The sequence below is a fragment of the Dromiciops gliroides genome, chromosome 1, assembly GCF_019393635.1.
Source record: "Dromiciops gliroides isolate mDroGli1 chromosome 1, mDroGli1.pri, whole genome shotgun sequence".
Lineage (NCBI taxonomy): Eukaryota > Metazoa > Chordata > Mammalia > Microbiotheria > Microbiotheriidae > Dromiciops > Dromiciops gliroides.
Genome location: NC_057861.1, coordinates 278,373,912 through 278,399,204, shown reverse-complemented (window position 1 = coordinate 278,399,204; position 25,293 = coordinate 278,373,912). Strand labels below are relative to the sequence as shown.

General features: G+C 37.5%; 1 protein-coding gene across 1 annotated transcript in view; it reads left to right on the top strand.

Annotated features, from left to right (window-relative positions):
- The first annotated feature begins 845 nt into the window (after window positions 1-845).
- The window catches only part of ARFGEF1 (ADP ribosylation factor guanine nucleotide exchange factor 1), a 171,509-nt gene continuing 147,061 nt past the window's right edge, over window positions 846-25,293 (top strand). Inside the window, exon 1 of the mRNA XM_044004861.1 lies at window positions 846-1,067. Coding sequence (XP_043860796.1) covers window positions 944-1,067 — 124 coding nt within the window. The 5' untranslated portion in view covers window positions 846-943. The remainder of the gene's footprint in view (window positions 1,068-25,293) is intronic.

Sequence of the window (25,293 nt, the reverse complement as noted above, 5' to 3'; positions counted from 1 at the left end):
GGGGTGAAAGGTGGCGGGACCCTCGCGTGGGTGGCGCTCCCCTGGCAGTCAGCACTCCATGTGCTGTGGCCCAGACTGCAGCGGGGCTGAAGAGACAGACGGCCGGGGAAAGCGGCCGCGATGCGGACACGCGGCTCTTCTTCCCGAGGAGGATTTTAGTGCATGTGAATCACTCGGAGACGCGAAGAGGACGCATCACCCAGCCACCCTGGGGGCCGGCCGGCAGGTCCCCGGCGCGCTCAGCACACCTCCTCCCAGCCCCACAACGCGCGCTGGGAGGGGCGGGCAGTCCCCGCCGAGCCACCGTAGCTCTGCGGCTCGACCTGCCCCCGCACCCCCTAGCTCCCGGCTCCTGCCGCCGCCGCCGCCGCTGCCACCGCGGCTGCTCTGGGGCTGGGCAGCGCCGCCGCCGCCGCCGCTTCCTCCTCTGCAGCCGTTCCGTTCAGCCGCTGCGTGACGCGTCGTTTCCTCCCAACATGGCGGCCGGGACGGGTCTGTGGTGATGGAGGCGGGTCCGAGGCAGCGGCAGCAGCGGGCGCGGATCCCCACAGTAGCCAGAGAGACCCCACCAAGGCCGGGCCTCTGAGCGGCCGGCGTCCCCCATCCCCAGGCCCGGGCCCCCCAGCGCCTAGCGCCGGCCTCGGCTGTCAGCCTCCTCCTCCCCACGAGGAAGCAGCGGCGGCGGCGGCGGCGGCGCCCGAGGCCCCGGGTGCGGGAGCGGGGCGGCCGGCTGCCGGCTCTCCCCCCACCGCACCCCACCCCGACCCGACCTCCCGGCTCTGCCCCTTCTCCCTCCGCCCCTTCCTGCTCCTGCCCTTCTCTCCTTCCCCACCCCCACACCCCGCTGCTCTTTCTCCCTTCTCTTCCTCCTCCTCTTCTTCCTCCTCCTCCGGCCGCGGGTCCGGAGCTGCTGCTGCCGTCGCCGCTTCCTTTTTCCGCGTCCATGTATGAAGGGAAGAAGACGAAGAACATGTTCCTGACCCGGGCCCTGGAAAAGATTTTGGCCGATAAGGAAGTGAAGAAGGCGCATCACTCTCAGCTGCGCAAAGCCTGCGAGGTGGCCTTAGGTGAGCAGGGCGGGGGGGTGCCTGGGGGAGGGGAAACACACCTGGAGGGGTGTGTGTAAGGTGCCTGTGTCTGTGTGTAACCTACCGCATTCCCCCCCCCTCCCCCAGCCGCCCTGACCGCCTGCTGAGCCCCCGTTCCCCTTCTTTCTGCTTCCTCATTGGAGTTGACAACTCGGCTGGATGGGGGCAAAGGGGGGAGGGCGAGCCAAAGTGGATCGAGGAATCGCAGCCCAGACTCCCGGGGTTGGGAGGGAGGCTGGAATGGATGGGCTTGGCTGCCTGAAAGAGAGGGGTGGGATTGTTTGTTTGTTTTTGTTTTTGTTTTGGGTTGGACGGAGCCGAAAGCCTTGAGGGCAAGATAGAACCCTTTATGAGGAAGCCGAAGAGGAGCACTGTTTTATTAGCCTTGTAATGGAGGTGGAAATGATAGGTCAAGCTCGGGTGTGGAAGGGACTCTCTATTGTCCGGGCACTTAAGTTTATTGTTTGGGGGGAGGTTTGACTCGGGAAGGTGATTAGAAGTTGTTCCCCTCGTTGATGCAGTCCTGACATTTCTCTGCCCGCAATACTACTGGGAAGATGTAGTAGCGTTGTCACACGCTGTGCTGACCTGGAAGTAGACTGAAGGTTGTTGTTGTTTCTTTAACTGTTTGTGTGTATGTATGTGTGTGTGTTGGGGAGGAAGGGAAGCGAAAGAACCTGGGGAAGGCATCGGATAAGTAGCCACAAGAGGTGGGAATGAAAGGGGAAAATGAAAAAGACAATGACACCCACCAGCCACATGTGCGTTCAGTAGCCACTGCTTTCAAGCTTGAATTATGATTTGTAGTTGAGGAAAGAAAGCCAGTATGAAGAAGCCCAATAGCCAGAGCAAATCTAAACAATACCTACATCCAGAATGCTTAGGACCGGAATTGCTCGGAGTTCAAACAGCCGAAGCCAAAAGGTAGAAGGGGAGATTGTTATATTGAGTTTATTAAAGATGGAAAAGGTTTGTAACGCAGACGTGTAGTTTTAACAGATGAATACCAAATGCTTTGTACTGTTAGAAATAAATTTAAGTAAAATTGATGAGAAGAAAAAGGGATCTTGTTATAAAATGTAAACATGGGATGACAGATCTTTGAAAACCAACATTGTAAAAAAGAAGCCTCCAAAGGATTTACATTGATTAAGATAAGCCAATGGAAAGTAACATTTCGCTGTCAATTGCAGGATGTTGTAAAATTACCTTTGCAAATTATTAAAATAAACAGAACACTACATTAATTTGTTGTCACATGTTCGGTTTTTCCTTTTTGATTCTTAAGTAGATGGCATTTGAAAAGCTTAAAATATTTTGGATCTTAGGGTCCAAACTTAACTTTTTTTTCCCTTCCACTTGATCGAAGTTAGCCGTTTATTGGCACACTTTTTTTTTAAGGGTGTTTGGTGAATGGTTTTAGTAATATAAAAATTGAGTTAGTATCTGGGCTTTGATAGGAATAGCTGTAAAATCAGAAAGGAGGCAAAATGAAAGTATTGTTACTGTGATGTTTGCATGAGGCTTTATTTTATGAAGTTTTCAGAGGTTTTGTTAGTTTGACAGAATTAAACATTTTTAACTGATTTAGTCTTTGGGGTCTTAAATTTTCTCTATTAGAAAGTATTTTAGTAAATTGAATCATATGACAATAATTTGAAGAATTAGAATGTGTAGAGAAACTGTTTTACTAAATTTTTGTTTTGTTTGAGGTGAGGATTAGGTGAAAAATAATAGTATTCAAAATAGTTCCTCAAGCTGTCTACAGAATATACAACTATAAGATTTTAAATGCCATCTTACTAACATAAAATGCATCTACTTTATTCTTAGTAAAGCTACACATTTCCTAAAGTATAAAACTTTTAGTAAAGTCACATGAATCTAGATTTGAAAACGAGTTTACCTCTTAAAAAATCTAGTCTGTCTTTAGTGTGTCAAGGTTTAGAATCCTTTAATCCTATGTTAAAAAAAAGAAAAGAAGAAATGCTAAAGAAACTAAGTTCCCGTAGTGTTATTAAAAGCCATATTATTGGTTCGATTCTTTGGTATCTGGAAACTTATTCTTTAAAATATAAGACACTAGAAATCTAATTGTAACATTTAGTGTAAACTTGTATTGAAGCACCCAAAACTGCTTTGAGTGCATACATGTTGCCCTCTGGCGGTGCCCTACCCCACTACAACTTTCCTCTGTTCATCCTTGAGCCAGAGGATGAACCTTGGCCATTGAACTCAGCGTAATCCATTCCTGCTCCCTAAAAGCCTGAATTAAAAATAGTCTGGCCATCTGCTGGCAGATGAGGCAGCAACAGAGCTATTTTTAGTTTAACAGAATTTAGGAGTACTGCTACTTTGGACTTGAAGGTGGCATTGTTTTCCTTCACGGGAAGGTGGGAAAGCATTGGGGATGGGTGGTGAGTCTCCGGTAGACCTTTAAGTATCATGAGATTTTTTTTTTTAATAAAAATAAATTATTAAATGCTTATGTCCAAGAAACCATGTTAGTCCTGGAGATACAAACAGAAAAAGAACAATCTCTGTTCTCAAAAAGCTCACATTCATTATAATAGGGATATACGATGCTTAGAAGAGGCCTCGTGTTCTTAGGGTATGGAGCCAAAGCAAATAGTAGTGCATCATCATCTTTAATATTATTTCCAATGAAAAAGTCATATCCATTTCTAAAGTTGAACCATTGAACAGAACTTCCCTTTTACTATTGAAAACACCAGCAATCCTCCCCAGTCTCCCAGCTTGTTGCAACCTCAGGTGCATAACTCCGCATGAGATTATTTTTTTTAGTCTGTAAATTTGTCATTAGCACAACAGCTTTCTTTGTATTCAGTAGTGAGTTTTATGTGAACATGGGCTGAAGATTTTGTAACAAGTTTGGAGTGTGATGATTTTGGAAGGAGGAATTAACAGTGAAAGAAAATAAAAGGATTAGTTATAGGGAAGAGCTTGGCCAGAAAAAAAGTTTTTAGAGAGAAGTGTGATATATATAAGAACCGTGATTGAAGGGGAGAAGGTTTTATGTAAAACAATATAGAAAGGAGACAAAAGTGAGAGATTGAGAGAAAAAATATCTCTGTAAGCTGGTTGGTGTAATAGAAGGAGTAGTAGTTTGGAGGCAGGAAAGACCTGGATTCAAATCCTTGCTTTTAACATTTTATTAGCTGTGTGACCACAGGCAAGCCATTTTGCCTCTGGTTTCCTTAACTAAAAAAAAAGGAATTATTATACTGGTTAATGCTTCTCTCACAGGACTGTTGGGAGAAAAACTACAAATGTGAATTATTTATTGCATTACTTTCTAAAATGCTTTTCCAAAATGATTCCGCTGACTTACTTTCCTTATATAGAGAATGTCATAGGCTAGTTACCTGAAGATAGAGTGTGCCTAAAATTGGAAATACTGTATTTATTTATGTGATTCCCTGTCTTCCCTTTAATTTTTCTTCTCTAAAAAAGAGACATGGGATGAGGGCTGGGGGAGCCATAGAAGAGAAGTTCCATGACCAGCCGAGCCATGATATGTTACTACCCTTGGCAAGCTCCATTAATCAAAAGAACAGTGACTCACCCAGAAGTGCACAGGCATCAGAAGCAAAGTTAATTGTAATCCAGATCTACTCTAGAATGTTTTCTTTTTAGCAGTACCTTGGAGTAAAAGGCCATTTTAATCAAGGTTTCAGTGTGTCCATAAGAACGTTAGGGAAGGAAAAACATGGACATCAAATTTAGAGCTCCAGTAGCAGGAGCCTTAGAGATCATCTAGTCATTGGATCAATAAACATTTGTTAAATGAAGTTAAAGTTAAGTTAAAGTAAAGCATTCTTGATCCAAAAGCAACTATGTCTTTGTCCCTACCCTTTAGGAATATACATTCTATAGGGGGAGATAACATGTATATCTATAAGTATATACATAATAAATGTAAGGTAATTTTGATGGGATAGGCACTAGCAACTGGGGTGGAAGTAGCAAAGGCCTCGTGTAGATGGTAATGTTTGAGCTTTGAAAGAAATTAAGGATCCCAGGGAGGTACAAGGGAGAATTCTAGGCACAGGCCATTGCCTGTTCAGAGTCATGGAGACAGAAGGTAATATGTCATGTGTGAAGAACCAGCCAATTTGGCTGTACCAAAGAATTAATATGAAGGGGAGTGATGTATAAGAATGGAAAGATAGATACGGTATTTTATTAAGCTTACTGTGTGACAAGCACTGGGCCAGACAGGTCCTGAAGTGCTTTAAACGCCAGAGAAATTTGTTTTTGATCCGATAGGTAATAGGCAGGCACTAAGTGGGGAAGTGGAAAAAAGATACTGGCATGGGGGCATGGGGGCATGGTGGAGAAAAGTCTGGAGAGTCTGGAGCTGAGCCTTAGAAGAATGAAGGAGTGAACATGATTGGCTTGGTCACCTTACTTAAAATGGAAGCCCCAGGAGGAACTGGCCAGTCAGAGAAAAGGGTTGCAAGGGCTGAATATCCAGAGAATCAAATGGAGCCCAGAGTAACTAACAGAGACTGAGATTCAAATCCATGTCCTCTGATTTCTGGTACCAGGCTCTTGCCACATTAATCACCTGTAGAATACTGGATTTGAAGTCAGGAAGATCTGAATTGAAATGTAGCTCCCAATATTTAACAGCTATGCAACTTTGGGCAAGTGGCTCAGTTTCCTTATGTGTAAAATAATAGCAAACTCCTAGGATTGCTTTAAGGGTACTAGGAAATATTCATAAAGTGTTCTGCAAACCTTGAAGCCTTATATAAATGCTACCTATTATCAACCAACCAATCAATAAGCATTTATTAAGTACCTGCTATATGCCAGGAAGTGTGTTAGGTTCTGGGAATACAAATACAATAAATGAAAAAAATTCCTATCTGCAAAGAACTTACATACTAATGGAAGAGACATAAGGACATAGAAAAGTATAGACAAATATATGTGTGTATACATATACATACATACACACATACATATATGGCGAGAGAGAGAATAAATACAAACTAATTAAATAAAAGATACTTTGGAGGAAGGGCACCAAGGATTGAAAGGATTAGGAAAGGCTTCATGTAGACCAAGATGGTGCTAGAACCCTGTCTTAAAGGAAGAGAGGGATTGTATGAGGTGAATTCTCTAATGATTTATTCATTAAAAAATAATATTTATATTAGGGTGTCCTTTACCTTTTGACTTTTTGGATTGATTTAGGCTTATTTACTTATAATTCTGCAGTGTCTCTTTATGAGATTTGTTATGCAGTACTGGGAAACCAGAGTCTTGCAACACCAACTTATGAAAGAGAACGGATAGAAATAAGGAGGTGGAGAAGTAGGACAGACTGATGATTGGCAGTTTCTTTCATTTAACCCTTTGTTTTCCCTGACGGGACCCATTCTATTTAGAAAAGCTTCTTTGGGGAGAGAAACTGTCTTTTCAAAGCAGGAAAAAATATTGGGTCATTATTTTGTGGGGGAACATGTCCCTCATAAAGTGGAAAGAATCTGTGACAGAGGAGAAATGTGTTGCTATAAATGTCAGTTAAACATAAACTATTATATATTTATATTTTTCAGCTTTTTGTATGTGCTTTAAAATTTTCCTACACATAGTGTATTGTCAGCAACATATAGAATACTTTTTACATAGGATGGGCTATAGTTAAAATTAATTGCAAACCCGTAAAGTTTTTGTTTTGTTTTTTAAGTAAATATTTTTTTGTTGTTGTCAGGGAACTAATCCTTACTGTAGCTTTTATTAATATTAACAACATAATGGCCAAAACATTTTTGACAACATTGAACTTCAGAAAATTAAAGTATCTTAATTTAATTATTTTATTTTATATTTATTATGGGAATCTACAAGGAAAAATATGAGTCTTATACAATTATTGTAATATTCAGAATTGAATTGTAGCAAAAGATATACTGAATGTACAAATAGTAGTTTTTTATTTCTTAGTGATGTTTTGCTTTCTGTGCTAAATTCTACATCTGAACCATAACTTAGTTACAAAGTAAGCTTTTCTTCCTCTTTCTCATTTTATAGATGAGGAAAATGAAGTTTAGCAGTTAAGTGACATGAGCAGGATCATACATCTAATAAGTGTCTGAGGCAGGGTTTAACTCAGGTCTTTCTGACTCCTCCTGACCAATGTTCTCATCACTATGACACCTAGCTGCCGGGATCCATAATCATTTAAGAGTTCAGTCGTAACTATCAACACAAGTAAAAATCAAGAGAAGGAAGAGCACCTATTGCCCAGACTATTATATGCAGTTAGATGGGCAATCTATAAAGCAGATCCATCAGTAAATATATCCTGGACCTAGAATTGAAGAGGAGGAGAATGATCTCTATTGCATTTGGGAAATTGTGCTGTGCTTTTAATGATTCCCCAAGCTTTTTCCTAAGAAAAAGGACTGTTTGTTGTTGTTTGTTTAAACAAAAATATTCTCTTGGTGATGCTGTATGACCGGCGACAAGCCACACCATACTATTGTCTTCAGAGAATTAAAGTAGAGAGGTACATAGTGACCATGAGGAGGCTGCAACACATTCCCAACTAAGAATTGCTCAACCGGAGCAATGTAAGAGATGTCATCAGAGAGTTCTATAGTAAGATGAGGGAAGCTAGTCATGTGATGAAATAATTAAGGAAAGCTTGTGTACCACCTTGGTATCTTCAGAATTTCAGGAGAGCTAATGGAAGGCCCCCAACATGACTGAAGGATTTACAGGGGAACAAAGATGAATTGCTTAAGACAAAAGGGTATATGAGTTGTGATCTACATCACTTGAAGGAGACTTAGATTGTTAAAATAACAAATTCAGTCAAGTAATGATATGCATGAATCAAATTCAGTTTATGCTAGCAGCATCATTTTCTTTGCTCCACTCATAAAGTATTAGTATAACAGCTATAGAACAGATGCAGAGATGGTATTTACTATAAAGCTTTTCTTCAGTTCAAGCACACAAATCTCAAAAACATTTTAAACATAGAAACTACAAAGGCTATCTCCAGTGTTCCCCCAAACCAAACTCTACTGTACAGCCTACTCCTGCTCAACAGTAGTGTTCTTAAATTATGAGAATATTTTTATCACTATCTCTAAAAAATACTAGTGCATCAAGAATGAAATACATCTCTCTTTGGGTTGCATTAAACATCAAGTCTAAATTGCTAGGTTAAGAATAGTTGAGTAATATTTATTAAATATAATTAAATATATTTATTAAATATATAAATAATCTTTATTATATTCATCTCATTCAGACTTGTTACAAAATTTGACAAGGTATTAAAATGTTAAGATTAAAAAGTCATTCAGGGTATGATTATGTTATTATTAGTATAGCAAAAATTAGGATATAATCAGTCTTTGGGAATTAGTTGATCTAGCTAGTGCATTTTCTGGACAGTTAAAGGTCATCAAACCTTTTAGTTTAATGATTTTTGATGGAAATTACTTAAGAATATGTTGCCTACTTCCTTGTTGTTGTTTTTTTAAAGTGATTGGACATATAATTCTAATAAAGTTCTGCTTTGTAGTATGGGGATGACTTTAAATTCTCCAGACTATGCCAACAGAGCACAGGCCCTGTTAGGTCCTACCAGACTGGAAAGGCCTCAGCTATGGGACTGGTAAGCCACCATGTTTTCCAGGCAGAATCCTGGCAAGTTCAAAAGAGTTTATCACCAGGTTAGCCACAGGGCCATAACAATTTTCAAAGACTATCTACAAAGTTGGAAAATCCAGGTTGGTGGGGAAAGTACCCAAACCAAAGAAATTGCAGTTCCTCTGAGTATTAAGATAAGTGAACATAATTTAACCTTCTTTTGATGACTATTAGCATACAATATCATATTATGCTGTAACCCAGTGAAATCCTCTAGGCCTGTAGAGACATATAGAACTGTTTGGTCTACATGAAATAAATACAGACTACTGTACTTTTCAGGTTCTCATATCTGTTTTTCATAATTTTTCTGTCTTCCCCAGCTTTGACTTCTTGCTGATGTCAGTGTGTTTGCAGCCTCTTTCTTCCCTTCTGATTTGTTGGGGGCTTGGAAACCAGCGTGGTGTGATGGATAGAGAACTTACCTCCAAGCCAAAAAGACCTAGGTTCAAGTCCTGCCACTGACACATAATAACTGTGTGTGTGATTCTGGGAAAGTCACTTTATTTTCCAGTGCCTTAGGCAAAACTCTAAGCCTGTTAATGGCTGAGAGAGTTGTCAGCTTGCATTGATAGAGGGAATTTCATCACCTAGGAGTTCCCCCTATACCAGTGAAATCACAGGTCTAATCTCTATCCCCAGGAATCAAGAAAACAAACCAAAAAAAATTGAACTGTGCATAAAATAAGTTCTGAGTGAGGATTCTTATGAGTAAAGAACAAGCTTTATTGCATATGGGATCTATTTTGGCTGATGAGAGACTTTGTGTGTGCTTATTTTCTGGTTATTGGCTGTTTTCCAGATAAAAAGAGATATTACTGCATATATTTTCTCTAAGTTTGGAGAGAAAATTCATGTCTTCATATGTATACTGTTTTGAAATTTGTCTTTACTAATTATAATTAATGATGTAAAGATATTTTAAAATAACATTTCTGAGAATAGGAAAACTAACTTTGAGGAATTAATGAACAAAGGAATGGAAAAAACCCTCTGTTAAGCTAGTATCCGGCACTGTGCTAACAATCAGGGATACAAATACAAACACAAAAAGATAGCCCACTGTCCTCAGGGCACTCTTAAGGGGGAAGGAAACACATATAGAGGAGTAGGGTCTGGGAAGTTAGAAGTATAGTGAAAGGAATTAGGGAAAATTAACAGTTTTTTAGGAATTATAGTATTGGGGAAAAAAGGTGTGGTACCTACTCAGTGGCATAGTAGAAAAATTTCAACAACATGGTTGAATTCTCACCAATCAGAAGCCATGGGCAAGAAAGGAAAAATAAGGTATACAGAATGTAGGACCTAAAAAACAAAGTTATAAAAAATGGGACTGGGCAAGGAGGAAATCGACTTTGAAAGAATTTATTGAAATCTATTTTTTAATCTAGTTTTCTGGGCGATACAAGCTTTTTTTAATCGCTCAGTAAAATTTTATTAAATACCTACTATGTGTAGGCACTGTGCCTGTATATACACACACACACACACACACACACACACACTACAAAATTATTTGGGGGGATAACAAGTGCAGGCTCTCTTGAAAGAGGTGGCACTTGAGCTGAAGCCTGAAGGGGAATAAGGGTTACAAGAAGCAGATGAGCAAGGCTAGCATCCTGGTGGTGGGTAACCTACATACAAAGGCACAGAGGTGGGAAATGGAGTGTTATAGAAGATGAAGAGCAAGTAGATTTTAATGGAATATTGAGAACATAAAGGGAAGTAATGTATAATAAGCTTAGAAAGATTGACTTGAATCAAATTATAAAGGGCTTTAAATACCAAAGAAAGGCATTTGTATTTTATCCTAGAGACAATGAAGCAACACTAAAGTTTCTTGAGAAGGGTAGTGATGTAGTTGACTGCTTTAGGAAAATCAATATGACAGCTGAATGGAAGATAGATTGAAGGAGAGACCAAATTGAGGCCACGAGAGCTCCCTCCTCTTCCTTATCCTCATAACTCAAAATAACCCCCATTATCCCTTTCTTTCTAGTCTCTGGTGAAGATATGGTCTTCATTGCCAAGGACAGGCCCTACACATCACACCCTTGATCCCATTGCCTTTAATAACCCCTCCAGAAGATTGCTCCAAGTATGATCCCCATCTCTCTTTAATCATCAGTCTCTTCCTGTCGGTTTTTTCCTACTTCTTACAAACACACCCTTGTTTCTTACATCTTTAAGAAAATTTTCACTTGATCTTACTATCTCTTCTACTTATCATTCTATACTTTTCTTCTCAGCTAAAATTGAAAAAGCCATATGTGCCCCTGTTTCCTCATCATTCACTTGAAAATGCCCTGTAGAATTACAAATGATTTCTTTTTCTTTTTCTTTTTCTTTTTTTTTTGCGGGGGCCATGTAGGTTAAGTGACTTGCTCAGGGTCACATAGCTAGTAAGTGTAAAGTGTCTAAGGCTGGATTTGAACTCAGATACTCCTGAATCCAGGGCTGGTGCTTTATATACTGCACCACCTAGCTGCCCCCACAAATGATTTCTTAATTGCCAAATCTGATGGCCTTTTCTCAATCCTCATCTTTTTTTTGACCTCTGCAGCATTTGACATTTCTGAATACCTTCTTTTGCTCTATCTTTTCTGGATTTTTGTGACAATTTTATCTTGGTTTCCCTCATGCTGGTCTAACTGCTCTTTCTCAATAGCCTTTGCTGTGTCTTTGTCTATGCCATATCTCCATGTAGTAGAGACATCCTATCCCAAGGCCCTCTTCTCTCCCTTCTCCCTGTTTTATTGTATTGTCGGACTTGTCCTACAAACCTTCAGCCTTAGATTACTCCCACCATCTGCATCTTCTCTCTTATACATGTGCTGAAGAATGAAAATGAAGATCACACAGCTGTCCTACTTGGGTCAGCTACAAATTTAAATTACATAATCCCAACTGGACTCTCACTGCTGCTAAGCAATCCTTTTATACCTCCCAAATTAACACACTATCACTTTGACAACACAGTGGCTCTACCAAACCTTTTCACCCCTCCTGGAATCTCCAATGGTTCCCCTTTCCTCTTTGGTGCCTCATATTTTTTTTTCATTCATTCATTCATTCATTCATTCATTCATTCATTCATTTATTTATTTATTTAGTGAGGCAATTGGGGTTAAGTGACTTGCCCAGGGTCACACAGCTAGTAAGTGTCAAGTGTCTGAGACTGGATTTGAACTCAGATCCTCCTGAATCCAGGGCCAGTACTCTATCCACTGCACCACCCAGCTGCCCCGGCTCATATTTTATTGAAAAAAATTAAAACTATTTGCTGTGAACTCCATCTTCTTCCCTTCTTTTCATTTAATATCATCCAGTGCCTTCTGCCCCTTTCTCCAATCCACCTGTAACAATTGGAATGACATCACCTGCTGGAGACTTACTGTAGGAAAGCTCTGCCATGAGGAGAAGGCACCTGAGGGCAAGACATGTGGCTTTTCTTTGGCATCAGGAAGTGAAGTTTGCTTGTGGGAGGAAGAGGAGGCGAGGCTGACACTCTTGCTCTTTTTTGCCAGGACTCTTATGGAGAGTGGAGCAGAACTGTAGCTCCCCGAGATAGATAGCAGAATCTAGGCCTCTTTCTCTTTCTCTTCACCAAATTCTTATTCTCCTTAATAAATGCTTAAAAGTCTAACTCTTGCTAAAGCTTATAATTTATTGGCGACCACTCATTAGATATTTTAGACAGTATAGCTAGAATTTTAGCCCCTTACAGATGGCAACCATGAAGGGACTCAGAAGCCCCTTTTGTTTATTGAAGAAACACAGGGTGTTTCCTTGATGAAACACACCCCTGTTTCACATGAAGAGGTGATCTTCTTTCCAAGGCCAAAGCTACTTTATGCACAGGTGATCTCACTCCATACCATATTCTCCAGCAGATTCACCCCTCTATCGTTCCCATTCTCTTATTTTCAATAACTCTCTGCTGGCTGTTTTCCTTTTACCCATGATCATATCAATGACTTCATGTCTTCTCCAACCTCAAAAACCTTCACATGATCTATGCATCCCAACTACCTATTTATTGTCCTATCTCTCTCCTGCCTTCTGTGGCTAAGCTTCTTGAAAAGGCCATCAATTGTAGGTACCTCCTTTTTCTTCTCATTCTCTTCTTGACTAGCTACAGTCTACTTATTTACCACATCACAATCAAAACTATTCTCTCAAAAGGTACAAATTACTTATTCATTGTTAAATCCAATGGCCTTTAATCAGTCCTCTTCCTTCTTGACCTCTCTGCAGCCTTTGACACTGTTGATTATCCCCTTCTCGATATTGTCTTCAGGCTTTCAGGAAACCACTTCATCTGGTTCTCTTCCTTCTTATCTGACTACTCAGTCTCTTTTGCTAGATCTTCACACAAGTCACACTTACTAACCATGGGTGTCTTACAGGGCTCTGTCCTGGGTCCTTTTCTTTTATACTATTTCACTTGGTGATCACATCAGTTGCCATGGATTCAATTATCAGCTCTGTGGATGCTTCTCAAATCTACTTATCTAGTCCTAACTTCTTTTGGAGAATCTTTCCAGTCTTTCATTTCCAACTGCCTTTCTGATATCTTGAACTGGATGTCTTTTAGATATCTTAAACTCAACATTATCAAATAATCATCTTTTTTCCCCAGACCCTCCTCTTTTCCTAACTTTCCTATTTTTGTCTAGGGTACCACCATCCTAGTCACCCAGGCTCACAACCTATATGTTATCTATAACTCCTCACTCTCTCATTCCCCATATACAATCTCTTGCCAAGGCCTGTTAATTTTACCTTTGTGCCATCTCTTCTCATATGTTCCTTTCTCTCCTGTGCTACTGCCTCCACTTTGGTACAGGCACTCATTACCTCACACCCATACCATTGCAGTAGCCAGCTGGGTCTTCTCCCTCCTTTAAGTCTCTACCCTAGTCCATCTTCTACTCAGCTGTCAAAATGATCTTCCTAAATTGCATGTCACCCCTCAATAAAAAGCTTCATTGGCTTTCATCTCCAGCATAAAATATAATATCAGAGTTCTGTTTGGTATTCAGAGCCCTTTTTAGCTCTTTTCCCCCTTCCTTCCAAACCTCCTCAATCTTCTTACATCTTCCTAGCTCCTCACCCACCCCCAATGATGTGGGATCCCATGACGCTGGCTTCCTTTCTGTTCTTTGAAAAAGATGCTCCACCTTGAATCTGGGCATTTTCACTGGCTGACCTCTGTTCTTGGATTGCTCTCCTCCTTCGTCTCTGCCTTTTAGCTTCCCTCTCTTCCTTCAAGTCCCAGTTCAAATCCCACTTTGTATAGAAAGCCTTTCCTGATTTTCCTTCATGATAATGCCTTCCCTATGCTGATTATTTCCAGTTTATCCTGTATATACCTTAATCGTACATAACTTTTTCTGTGTTGTCTCCCCATTAGACTGTGAGCTCCTTGAAAGCAGAGACTGGCTTTTGCAATTCTTTATATGCTTAATCCAGTGGCTGGAACATAGTAGATGCTTAATAAATGTTTCTTAACTGGCTGACATTATTCAGAAGGTCAAGTTATTTCTGTGCTTAAGCTTTTCCGTGAATGGTATTGTTTTGACTTAGACACAAGAGCAACTTGCTGAAGATGAGAAAGTAACCATATAGATGAATAATTGTTAATACTTGGTTACATTTTTTTTAAAAAACCAACAATAAAGTCCAAGCTTTTTCCCAAAACCTTGACATCTTGGCCTCTTTTCAGATACCATGACTTTCTATTTCTCAAAACTCACAAAATTGTATTGTCTATAACATGGGACCATTCGTCATTAGATACTTTTTGTAGACCAGACATTTTTTCTTTAGTGACATTTCTACTTCTTTATGCAACACATCAGCACCTGGGATGTTAGAACCTGTTAGTGTCCAACATCACAGTACTTCAGAATAAAAATAAGTACATATATATAATAGAAATAGTCTTTCTATGCCTTTTTTGTTTCTTTGGAAAAAAATTTTATGGCAAGCATGTTTTTCTAGTGGAAGGCCAATGTGTATCTAGGCCAGAGAAGTCAAACATGTGGCCCACAGGCTGTGTGCAGGCCATGACACTCCCAAGTGTGGCCCAAACAAGTTTAAAATGAATTTGGGAACTGTTTGACAAAATGAAGAAAAATACAATAAAGCATGGATAATAAAACATTTAAAAACTAAGTCAAGGGGGCAGCTAGGTGGTGCAGTAGATAAAGCACCAGCCCTGGATTCGGGAGGACCTGAGTTCAAATGTGGCCTCAGACACTTGACACTTACTAGCTGTGTAACCCTGGGCAAGTCACTTAGCCCTCATTGCCCTGCAAAAAAACCAAAATAAAACCTAAATCACAGGGATCCTTATGTAAGGTTTACTGGTCTCTGTTTCTTTTGAGTTTGAGACCTCTGGTATAGACAAAAAGAATACACATTATTTTCTTGCAAACCTAGCATGTATACCAAAAATCTGACTTCAGGTGTGTTTCTTGAGTTATTTTCCCTTGTAAAATTTACAAAATTTAATTTGTTTACTTATTTTTCGATATGTTTCCAAAGTCATACTTGATAAAGTTGGTAACTTTTAAAACTATGGTCTGTTTGAGGGTATCTTATTTTTCTCTTATATGCATAAATAATATAATAAAATGTCAGAGGCTTTTTCTTAAATGCTATATAGAAAATGTTATATTTTGGAATAACTGGCTATTTTTTATACTTTTTTGAGAACTGTGAACAATGTTTGTTGCCATGTCCTTATGGATTATACTTAAAATTTCATTTATTTTATTAAAAATAGATTCTTTCTTCCATCCTCTCTCAAGAGGCTTGTAGTTTTCCATCTTTTACAATAGTAAGAGAATCTTCCAGTAATAACAAATAAGGAGCTTTGTTTGATTTTGCTATTCATGCATAGCTAATGGAATGTTCTGTGAATAAGGCATCTCTCACACTTCAGCCTTGATTCAAACTCTATAACGTAAAGGTTCTGTTGATTCAGCAAATTAAATTCCCTAAGTATTTTACCATGAGTTATCCTTTCCAATAAGACAATCTTTCTCAAGGAGGAAAAAAGGGATACATAAGAAAATTAAAATATTACTAATTGTAGGTAGGGAATGAAGTTGAGTTTGTGCCCAATTAAAGATTATGAACTATTTAATTCTCCCCCCCATTTCCTTACTTTTACCTATTCTCTTTTTAACACCTACCAGACATCTTCCATTCCTTTTTTTAGCCTTCTTTACCTTTTCCCCCTTGTTTCTCCTTTATCTTTCAAAAATGTTTTACTCATTCTCACCATTAATTCAGAAGAACACTTGTAAGTAGATAATATGAATGCTAACCTTTTTTACTTTAAGATCTTTTTTTTTTTAATGTTCTGGTCTGTTCATAGAAATGGGTTACTAAACATTAAAACTTTTTGCTTTCAGTTGAAGGAATCTAAATTAGTAAATCATAGATTAATATATTGAGTGGAATATAATCATTTAGAAATATGTCACCAATAATTTAATGTTTTTAAAGGGATTTAAAAATAATATTAAATATTGTATGTGCAAGCCAAAAGTAATTGGAGTAACAGTGGCATATACAATTAATTGGAAAGTAAAACTAAGACAGTGTTGCTGAGATCGAGGATGAAGACTCTATTTACCAAATACACAGCTTAGAAATGTATATAGGGCAAATTTGAATGAAGATTTATACAAATTAGTAAGATGGAATTGCTTATTAACTTAGATCAATTACACATAGGTTCTGGTCCTGGGTTCAAGTCCTGCCTCTGGGAGTTTCATATATTAATGAAATGAGAGGTTCAAATACTATTTCTATTGTAGTGATAGTAAAACTTACTTATTTAATTATCTCCATATATCTAGCAGTTGAAGCCTGCTAGAGACTGAGAGATTTGAATTTAGGTTCCAGGGAATAAAGAATAACAGTTATTAATAGGTTATGATTTCTTTGTAGATTACTAGGTTTCACATATTGCAAAAAATCTAGAGTGTTCGGTAATTAAGTCTTAATATTTTCATTAGACTGGTCATACTAATTCATATTTCAGTAATGCTTTAAGATTTATGAAGCAGTTTCCTTACAACTCTGAACTAAGTCCGTGGTTTCCATTTAAAGGATAATGATCCAAGGGGTTCACACTAAAAAATATTTAATGGAACTTAAGCAGTAAATAATTACCCAGTTATGTTGCAAATATATTTTTCTGCAGTGACAAGAGGTATGTGCACATTTGAAACATAATTTGTTTCTGCAGTGATTCAAAATGGCAATGTCCATATTTTCAGTGATTTTGATTTTCATGCAGTGATCACATTAGACTCTGACCACTTCTGACAAAACAAAGCATGTTTGTGCTGTTTCTCAGTGTGTCATCAGTTGTTTCCAAACTGCCACAAGTGTTCTACATTTGAGGTCAAACCAATTTCCAGTTGTCAGAAAAATGTGCATACCCTCATTCTGTATACTGCACCAGAGTAGCTCCTTCATTTCCTTCTGTTACCTTATAATCATACCTTATCACCTGTTCAATCATGTGATCAAGATGTTACAAATGTTCATATTCTTACAACGCAAATGTTGGGTTGTTGGAAAACCATCTCTGGGCATACACATTATAAACCATCCTGAAACCGTCACAAACATTAAAACTTTTCTGATTTGAACTTATCCTCTGCTTATAATACTATTTTTCTATCTGCTAATTTTCAAATGAACTGGTAGCAACAGTCATCTGTCATTCAGTAGAGTTTCTGTGAAAGTAGAGTGGTGTGTCTGTGGTAGAAGAGAATATCTAAAGAGATTCAGTCCTTAAAAAGGTTAGTTTGCATATAAAAATGTTTTAAAACAAAGCAGTATATGCATGTGAACTTTAAGGATAACAAGTAGAAAAGTAAATATATCATAACTAGCTGTTCATTTTAACTGATGGCTTAGGTAGCAAAAAATTTAAAAATGAATTTCCATATTTCAACAAAACAGCTTTTAAAAGTCTTCTCCCATTTTCTACCACATATTTGTAAGAGTGAGCATTTTCACCTTATTCTTCTTTTAAATTAAAAGACAGGATTAAATTCGATGTGTTCAAATTAAAAAGCCCACTATCAAAATTAAGTTTATCTATGATTATTATGTTAGATATCTTCGAAGTTATAACTAATTTCATTAAAATGTGTTATATGTGTGTATACGTATTCAATAAAATACAGCATTTAATATGAATTCTTGCAGATAATAATAAGCATGAGGTCTTGGTGGATTACTTTTAATTCTTACAGACTATTCCAGTAAGATATTTGTAACTATTTTATGATTAGTTTTTAATTTATATTTTGAAATTTAATAATTAATAGAATAACATTTTACATTATAATAATGGTAATGTGATGTAAATTTTAATTTGACGCTTTGGGGAGCAAAAGTTATTGTACTTACTGTAAGCATTTAATGAATAAATTTAAAATAATATTATGATTCATATATTACACTATCATGGGGGTTCACGACACCTTTTTTTGGTTGTTTGTTTAAAGGGATTTACAGAACAAAAAATATCAGTTACACAACTAATAAAATCTGGGGCTGGATTCAAACCTAGGTCTTCTACATCTAGTGTTCTTTCCACTATACTATGTTGCCTTTCTTGTTGTAAGTTACTTGACACAAGGTCTCAGTTGGATCTGCCTGTACCTTTGAGTGTGATAGGCACTTAATAGATGTTTGAGTGAACAGAATGAATACTTGTCTTCCATCTTTTGTAGGAGGTTTTTAAATAGGCCTCATGTCACAGGCTAAATAACACCAGTAGCCTCCACTGATACCCATATTTCATCATCTCTAAGTTCTTCTAAGAATATGCTCTAAGCATCGTGAGTTTGGAGTTAGGAGACCTAGGTTTAGACCTAGGTTCAATCACTTCTTAATTTTATCACCATGGACAAGTTACTAGATCTCTCTGAGCATCACTTTTCTCCCTTGGAAAATTGAACACTTGTCCTCTAACTTTCAAGGATTGCTGTGAGCAAAATCCTTTATAAATGTGAGTTGCCAATGACAAACTGATTCCAGAGCGAAATCCTCTCAGACACTTACTATTCGTTCAGACTTGGCAAGCATTTAACCTCTCAACCTCAGTTTCCTCATCTATAAATTTGGGAAAATAATAGCACCTACCTCATAGAGTTATTGTAAGAATCAAATAAGATTATACATGTAAAGTATTTTGTCAACTTTAAAGGACCCATGTAAATGTTAGCTATTTTCATTTCTTTTAGAATTTACATATACTTAAGTTATTCTTTTCATTATTATAGATGGAAAAATTGAGAATGGAAATATAAGTAATATAGAGTCATGAAAAAATCATCCTGGTAATAACACTGGGTCATCTTGTTCTGAAAAAACTTGGATCCTCTACATAACCAAGCAATCATGAGATTATTTGAGGTTACCAGCTGAAATAACTGTTTACTTCTTGGGGAAAGATAGGTCTTACTGTAATATTCTAACCTAAGGAAAAATAAAAGTGAAAAAACAAGAACTATGCAGAAATAAAGATTATCCACATATATACACCACAAACTGGAAATAAAGTAATAACTTTTATGCAGTATAGAAAAAAATTGTAAATTTATGGTAGAAATAATAAATAGCCTGCTTTGCAAAAAAGGCAACCACCCATATATACAGTGAATAACAAATAGAAACTGATATAATTTAATGACTGATGTATGACAGATTTAAAAGAAAAAAATTATAAACCTTAAAAATATAGAAAAAATATTAAGCTTTATAAGTATTACAGATGCTAGAAATATTTTAAATGTAAGATGTGGTTTTTAAAGGTATATGTAGGGGCAGCTAGGTGGAACAGTGGTTGAAGCACTGGCCCTGGATTTCGGGAGGACCTGAGTTCAAATTCGGCCTCAGACGCTTGACATGTACTAGCTGTGTGACCCTGGGCAAGTCACTTACCCTTCATTGCTGTGTTCCCTCCCCCGGCCCCCCCCAAAATGGTATATGTGAGCTGTATTTCCATAAAGTATTTTAAAGCCTTTTAAAAGATCCCTATTTAGGGGTAGCTAGGTGGCGCAGTGGATAGAGCACTGGCCCTGGAGTCAGGAGGACCTGAGTTCAAATCCGGCATCAGACACTTGACACTTACTAGCTGTGTGACCCTGGGCAAGTAACTTTTAACTCCAATTGCCTCACGAAAAAAACAAAATCAAACCAAAAAAAAAAAACCCTCTAAAGGATATATCAATGAATCATTGTAATTAAAATCATTGTTTTGTAAGTTTAAATTTTGTATTTTGAGGGATGTATCAGTAGTAAAAATAAAACATTTTTATGATGGTGATTTTATTTTAATTTGCTATCAAGCAATAATTTCTGATAATTTGCCAATAAATAACAAATATTTGTTAAATGCCTACTGTGGGCCTAGAACTGTAAAAATAGCAACTCAGATTATTTAAATATAAGTGCAGTACTCTATCCATTATTTCATCCAGCTGCTTCTAAATAGTGTATATAAGGCATTACATTGTAAGTTTTGAAAGGTACTTTCCTCATAACCCTTTGTGGCACGTAGTGCAAAGTAATAGCACATCCTCATTTTGTTGATGAGAAAATTGGTTCTCATATAATACTTTAAAGTTTTTGCAAAGCGTGTTTATCTCATTTAATTTTCACAATCCTTTGAGATAAGTGTTGTTATTCTTCCCATTTTACAGATGAAGAAAATGAGGCAGAGAATGTTTAAGTGATTTGTCTATGGTCACACAGCTAGTATGTATGTGAGGCAGGATTTGAGATCCAGTTCTTTCACTCCCCAGTTCCAACTGTCTTTTGACCAAGCTAAAGTGTAAGTGTTTTTAGAAAGTGAAGATCAGTATAATGTGTAAGTTAAGTGTCTGAATCTGGAAAAAAGTGGATGATGAACCTAATCCATAGTACTGAAAACATAGACTATACCTTTTCCAAAGTAAAGTCACATTAACAATAAATGGGAATTTTGTCAGATAACATCTTTCTCACTATTGGGTTACCTAAACATAGTTTCTAGATGAAATTAAATATATATATTTTAAAAGCACCCCATTCTACTTTAAATAGTTAAATTGATTTAAAATAAATTGCTGTTGCCAGAATACAAATTTGTAAAAACAAAGTTTTATGAAAAGATGCACCTAAAAATCCCTAAGAATTTGTGCTTTGTTATTTTTATATCTGAAAGCTTGTTTTGAATGGGGAAAAGATGACTTGTTCTGGTTGCCATTTTGCATTCATCCATTAAGTAATTGTGGAATCTTTGAGTCAGAAGGAACCTTAGCAAATCCCAGTGTGATGTGGTACAATTTGAATTGGGATCACTGAATTATGAGAATTCTGTCTTAGGTGACTATGGGCAAGTGATCTCATTTTCCGGGGAGTTGAACTTAGCTGATTTTTATGGGTTTGTATGCTTTACTGTTCTGAAATTCTGTGAAATATGGATCCCAGATTTTGGAATTGACTTAGATTCAAAGTATATTTGTCCGTTTCCTCATCTAGTCCACCTGATTCAGAATTTCCTCTGCATCTTTGATAGGAGCATCTTTACCTAACAAAAACATTCAACACCAGTTTTATGTTGTATTTTATTAGAATCTTAAGAATTTTGAAATTTGACATGTCTTAGAAACTGGGCTTTGATCTTATCTTTTAAAAAATCTAATTTATATTTGGCAGCTTAATTTTTGCTTAATTGCTTTATTTCTTGAATCCTTTTTTTTTCCCCATTTCCTGTGCATAACCTTAAAAAAAACATACTGAAGGGGGGCAGCTAGATGGCGCAGTGGTTAAAGCACTGACCCTGGATTCAGGAGGACCTGAGTTCAAATCCGGCCTCAGACACTTAACACTTACTAGCTGTGTGACCCTGGGCAAGTCACTTAACCCCAATTGCCCTGCAAAAAACAAAACAAAACACTGAAGATTCAGTGCAAGTCTTCATTGTATTTCTGTAAAATTCTCTCTATCAACTTTCCTGTGGAGCTTATATCCACATTAATCTCTTTGTAAAGATTCTCCTTTACCAGTGTTTCCTCATTTCATCAAAGTAACTGTATTTATTTATTTTTTGGTGAGGCAGTCAGTTAAGTGACTTGCCCAGGGTCACACAGCTAGTGTGTCAAGTGTCTGAGGCTGGATTTGAACTCAGGTCCTCTTGGCTCCAGAGCCAATACTTTATCCACTGTACCACCTAGCTGCCCCCTGAAGCCATTTCTGATGCTCCCAAAGTGCTAGTGTCCTTTATAAACTTCCTTGAAAATTATTGTTTTGTATTTATCTTCATTGTATGTATTCTTTATATAAATTCATATGCGTATTTTCTTTTTATAGGTATATAAAACATATATACACATGTCTTTCAGAACATAAGCTTCTTGTGAATAGGGATTGTTTCATTTATCATATTTGTATTCCCAGCAGTTAGTATAATGCCTGGCACATTGTAGGCCCTTAAGAAAAATTTGATTGATATATTTGATCAGTCGATAATACTTTGTGTTCCTTCTGCACTTTTCACATATTATTTTTTATTTTATTTGTGTACAGGTTTTATTCTTCACCCTTTATAAGCTCCCTGAGCAGGGAGTATTTTTTTCTATAATGCATCATCCTTTTCCATTTACCTACAATACCTTATACATGGTATTTGGATAGTTCTGTGACCTCATCAATGTGGGTACTTCTTACAGAGGTGTAGATAGTCATTTATCCATGCCTTTTCATCCTATGCAACTTTTGTAATATCTTCTATAAATATTTCACAATAGCGTCCATCAGTATTCCTCCTGACCTTTTGTTGATACTAGTGGAGCAGATGAGCTGTTCACAAATTAAACCTTGCTTTCACAACATGACTAGCTCTTCTTATTTTCCAGGCATACATCTTTTTCATCTTCTCTTCTTCTTCTTCTTCTTCGCATGTTCTTCTTCTTCGCATGTTCTTATTCCTCCTCGCATGTTCTTCTTCATTATATATTGTAGACGGTTCACAACCACCATGCTTCTCTGTATTGATCTCTAGGTGGTTTAGAATTTAAATTCTCCAGAGACTGTTGTATTTCTTGATTCTTAGCTACATAGCATCATCAGAACCTGTTAAAATGATGGACTTTTGTTTTAAGGAAGGTCATTAAAAGCACCACATAGCTTTCCCAAGGTAATTAGTTTGCTCTCTTTTTTTTTAAATTAAATTTTATTTTTAAAATCAACCAAAATCAGCTCTTTTTCCTTCCTTTCCTCTCACCTCTATTAAGAAAGCAAGGTGGGGGCAGCTAGGTGGCGCAGTAGATAGAGCACTGGCCCTGGAGTCAGGAGGACCTGAGTTCAAATCCGGCCTCAGACACTTAACACTTACTAGCTATGTGACCTTAGGCAAGTCACTTAACCCCAATTGCCTCACCAAAAAAAAGCAAGGTGGGGGTAGGGGAGCCTGTTAAAAATATGTAGCAAAGTAAAACAAATTCCCATATTGGCCATATCTAAAAACAAAAGTCTCTTTCTTTACTCCAAGTCCCTTACTTTTCTTTCTGTCTGGAGATGGTTAGCATGTTTCATGATGAGTCTTCTGGAATTGTGGTTGGTCATTGCATTGATTGATTCCTAAATCTTTCAAAATTGTCTTTATGATGTTATTGGTACTTTATTAATTGTTCTCCTAGTTCTACTCACTTCACTCAGCATCAGTTCACATAAGTCTTCCCAGATTTTGCTTTAACCATCCCTTTTATCATTTCTTATAGCACAATAGTATTCCATTACATTCATATGCCATCAGTCATTCGGTCATTCCCCAATTTATTTCCAGTTCTCTGTCACTGCATTTGTTGCTACAAATATTTTTGTACATATGGGTCCTTTTCCTCTTTTGTCTTTTTTGAGTATAGACCTGATTTTGCTGATTTTGTGGTTATGCATAGCTTTGAGATCACTGTTCCACATTATTTTCCAGAATGGCTTGACCAGTTCACAACTCAGCATAGTTGTCAGTATAACTGTTCTCCCAGAGCAGGGGTCAGCATACTCTGATCCACAACCTGCTACCTGTTGTGCAGTTTGTAAGCTGAAAAAGGTTTTTATATTTTTGAATGGTTGAAAAAAATGAAAAGTAAACTAATAATTTGTGACATGAAAATTATATGAAATACAAATTTCAGTGTCCATAAATAAAGTTTTATTGGAACACAGCCATGCTCATTTGTTTACATATTGTCTGTGACTGCTTTTGTGCTACACCTAGAGTGAAGTTGTAACAGAGACCATATGTCATGCTCTCATCACTCTACATTGCTGCTCATCTCACTATAGTATACTGCAGTTAAGTCAAATCAACAGCTGACATTGGAATCATATGTAATGTCCAGCCTCTTTATATATTTCTCAAGTCAAAAGTTAAAACAAAAAGCCAGATCTCCATTTTCACAAATAGCTAAAACTACACTTCTAGCAATGCTTTTCTGATCTTGATGCAAGTGCAAAGGAAATAGCCACATTTCAAAATCCATTTATTTAACTGCATTTGAGGAGCTGCTACCTAACCTTCATTTGGAAGTGATTAATCTGCAATGTCATACTAAAAGGCAACTATTGAGAAGAATCTAATAGAATTTTATAAATGCCTTCCAAGTGATGAATATGCTCAAGTAAATTCCTATGCTCCTCAACTGACATGAATATTTGGCAGTACTTATCTGTATGAAAAGACATTTTCAGAGATGAAATATGTAAAATCTCATTACAGATTAACATGAACAAGTGAATATTTGCAATCGATTTTGATGATAAGGAACCCTAAAAAGAAATGCCATTTTCATTAGTGGACTTGTGTTATTTTTAAAAAGTGCTCAGTTATTATTTTGAGTTTTGTCATAAAAAATTCATGGTAATTTATTTTCTCTCATTACATAAGTTTCTGCATAATATCTTCAATTTTGCCTCTTGGTCCACAAAGCATAAAATATTCACGGTCTGGCCCTTTGCGGAAAAATTTTGCTGACTCCTGACCTGAGAGTTAATTCCCAGCTTCATCGTTGAAGGCCCTTTATTTACTTTCCATATCTCTTCTTCTGTGGGTCTCTGTGTATGTATACACATATATACACATATGTACATGTGTTCACACGCATAGGATTTTAAAATTGGAGTAACACCTTTAGGTTATACTTTTTACTTTTGTGGGGGGGCTTGGAGACAAAAGGAGATAATATAGTCAAAGTGTTTGGCACAGACTTTAAAGTGGTTATTAGTGTACACTAAAATGGCCTTGTCATACAAGCCAGTTTCCATACTCTTCCTATAAATATTCTGTTCATTCTTATTACCTTGTAGTCATTCATTCTATTCCTCCTGCCTAACCTAGCTTTTTCCTTCTTCACCAGTCCACAGCAGTAATTTTCTTATTTCTCCAAGGTTTTCTTAAATTGACCCTCTTCATTGATAT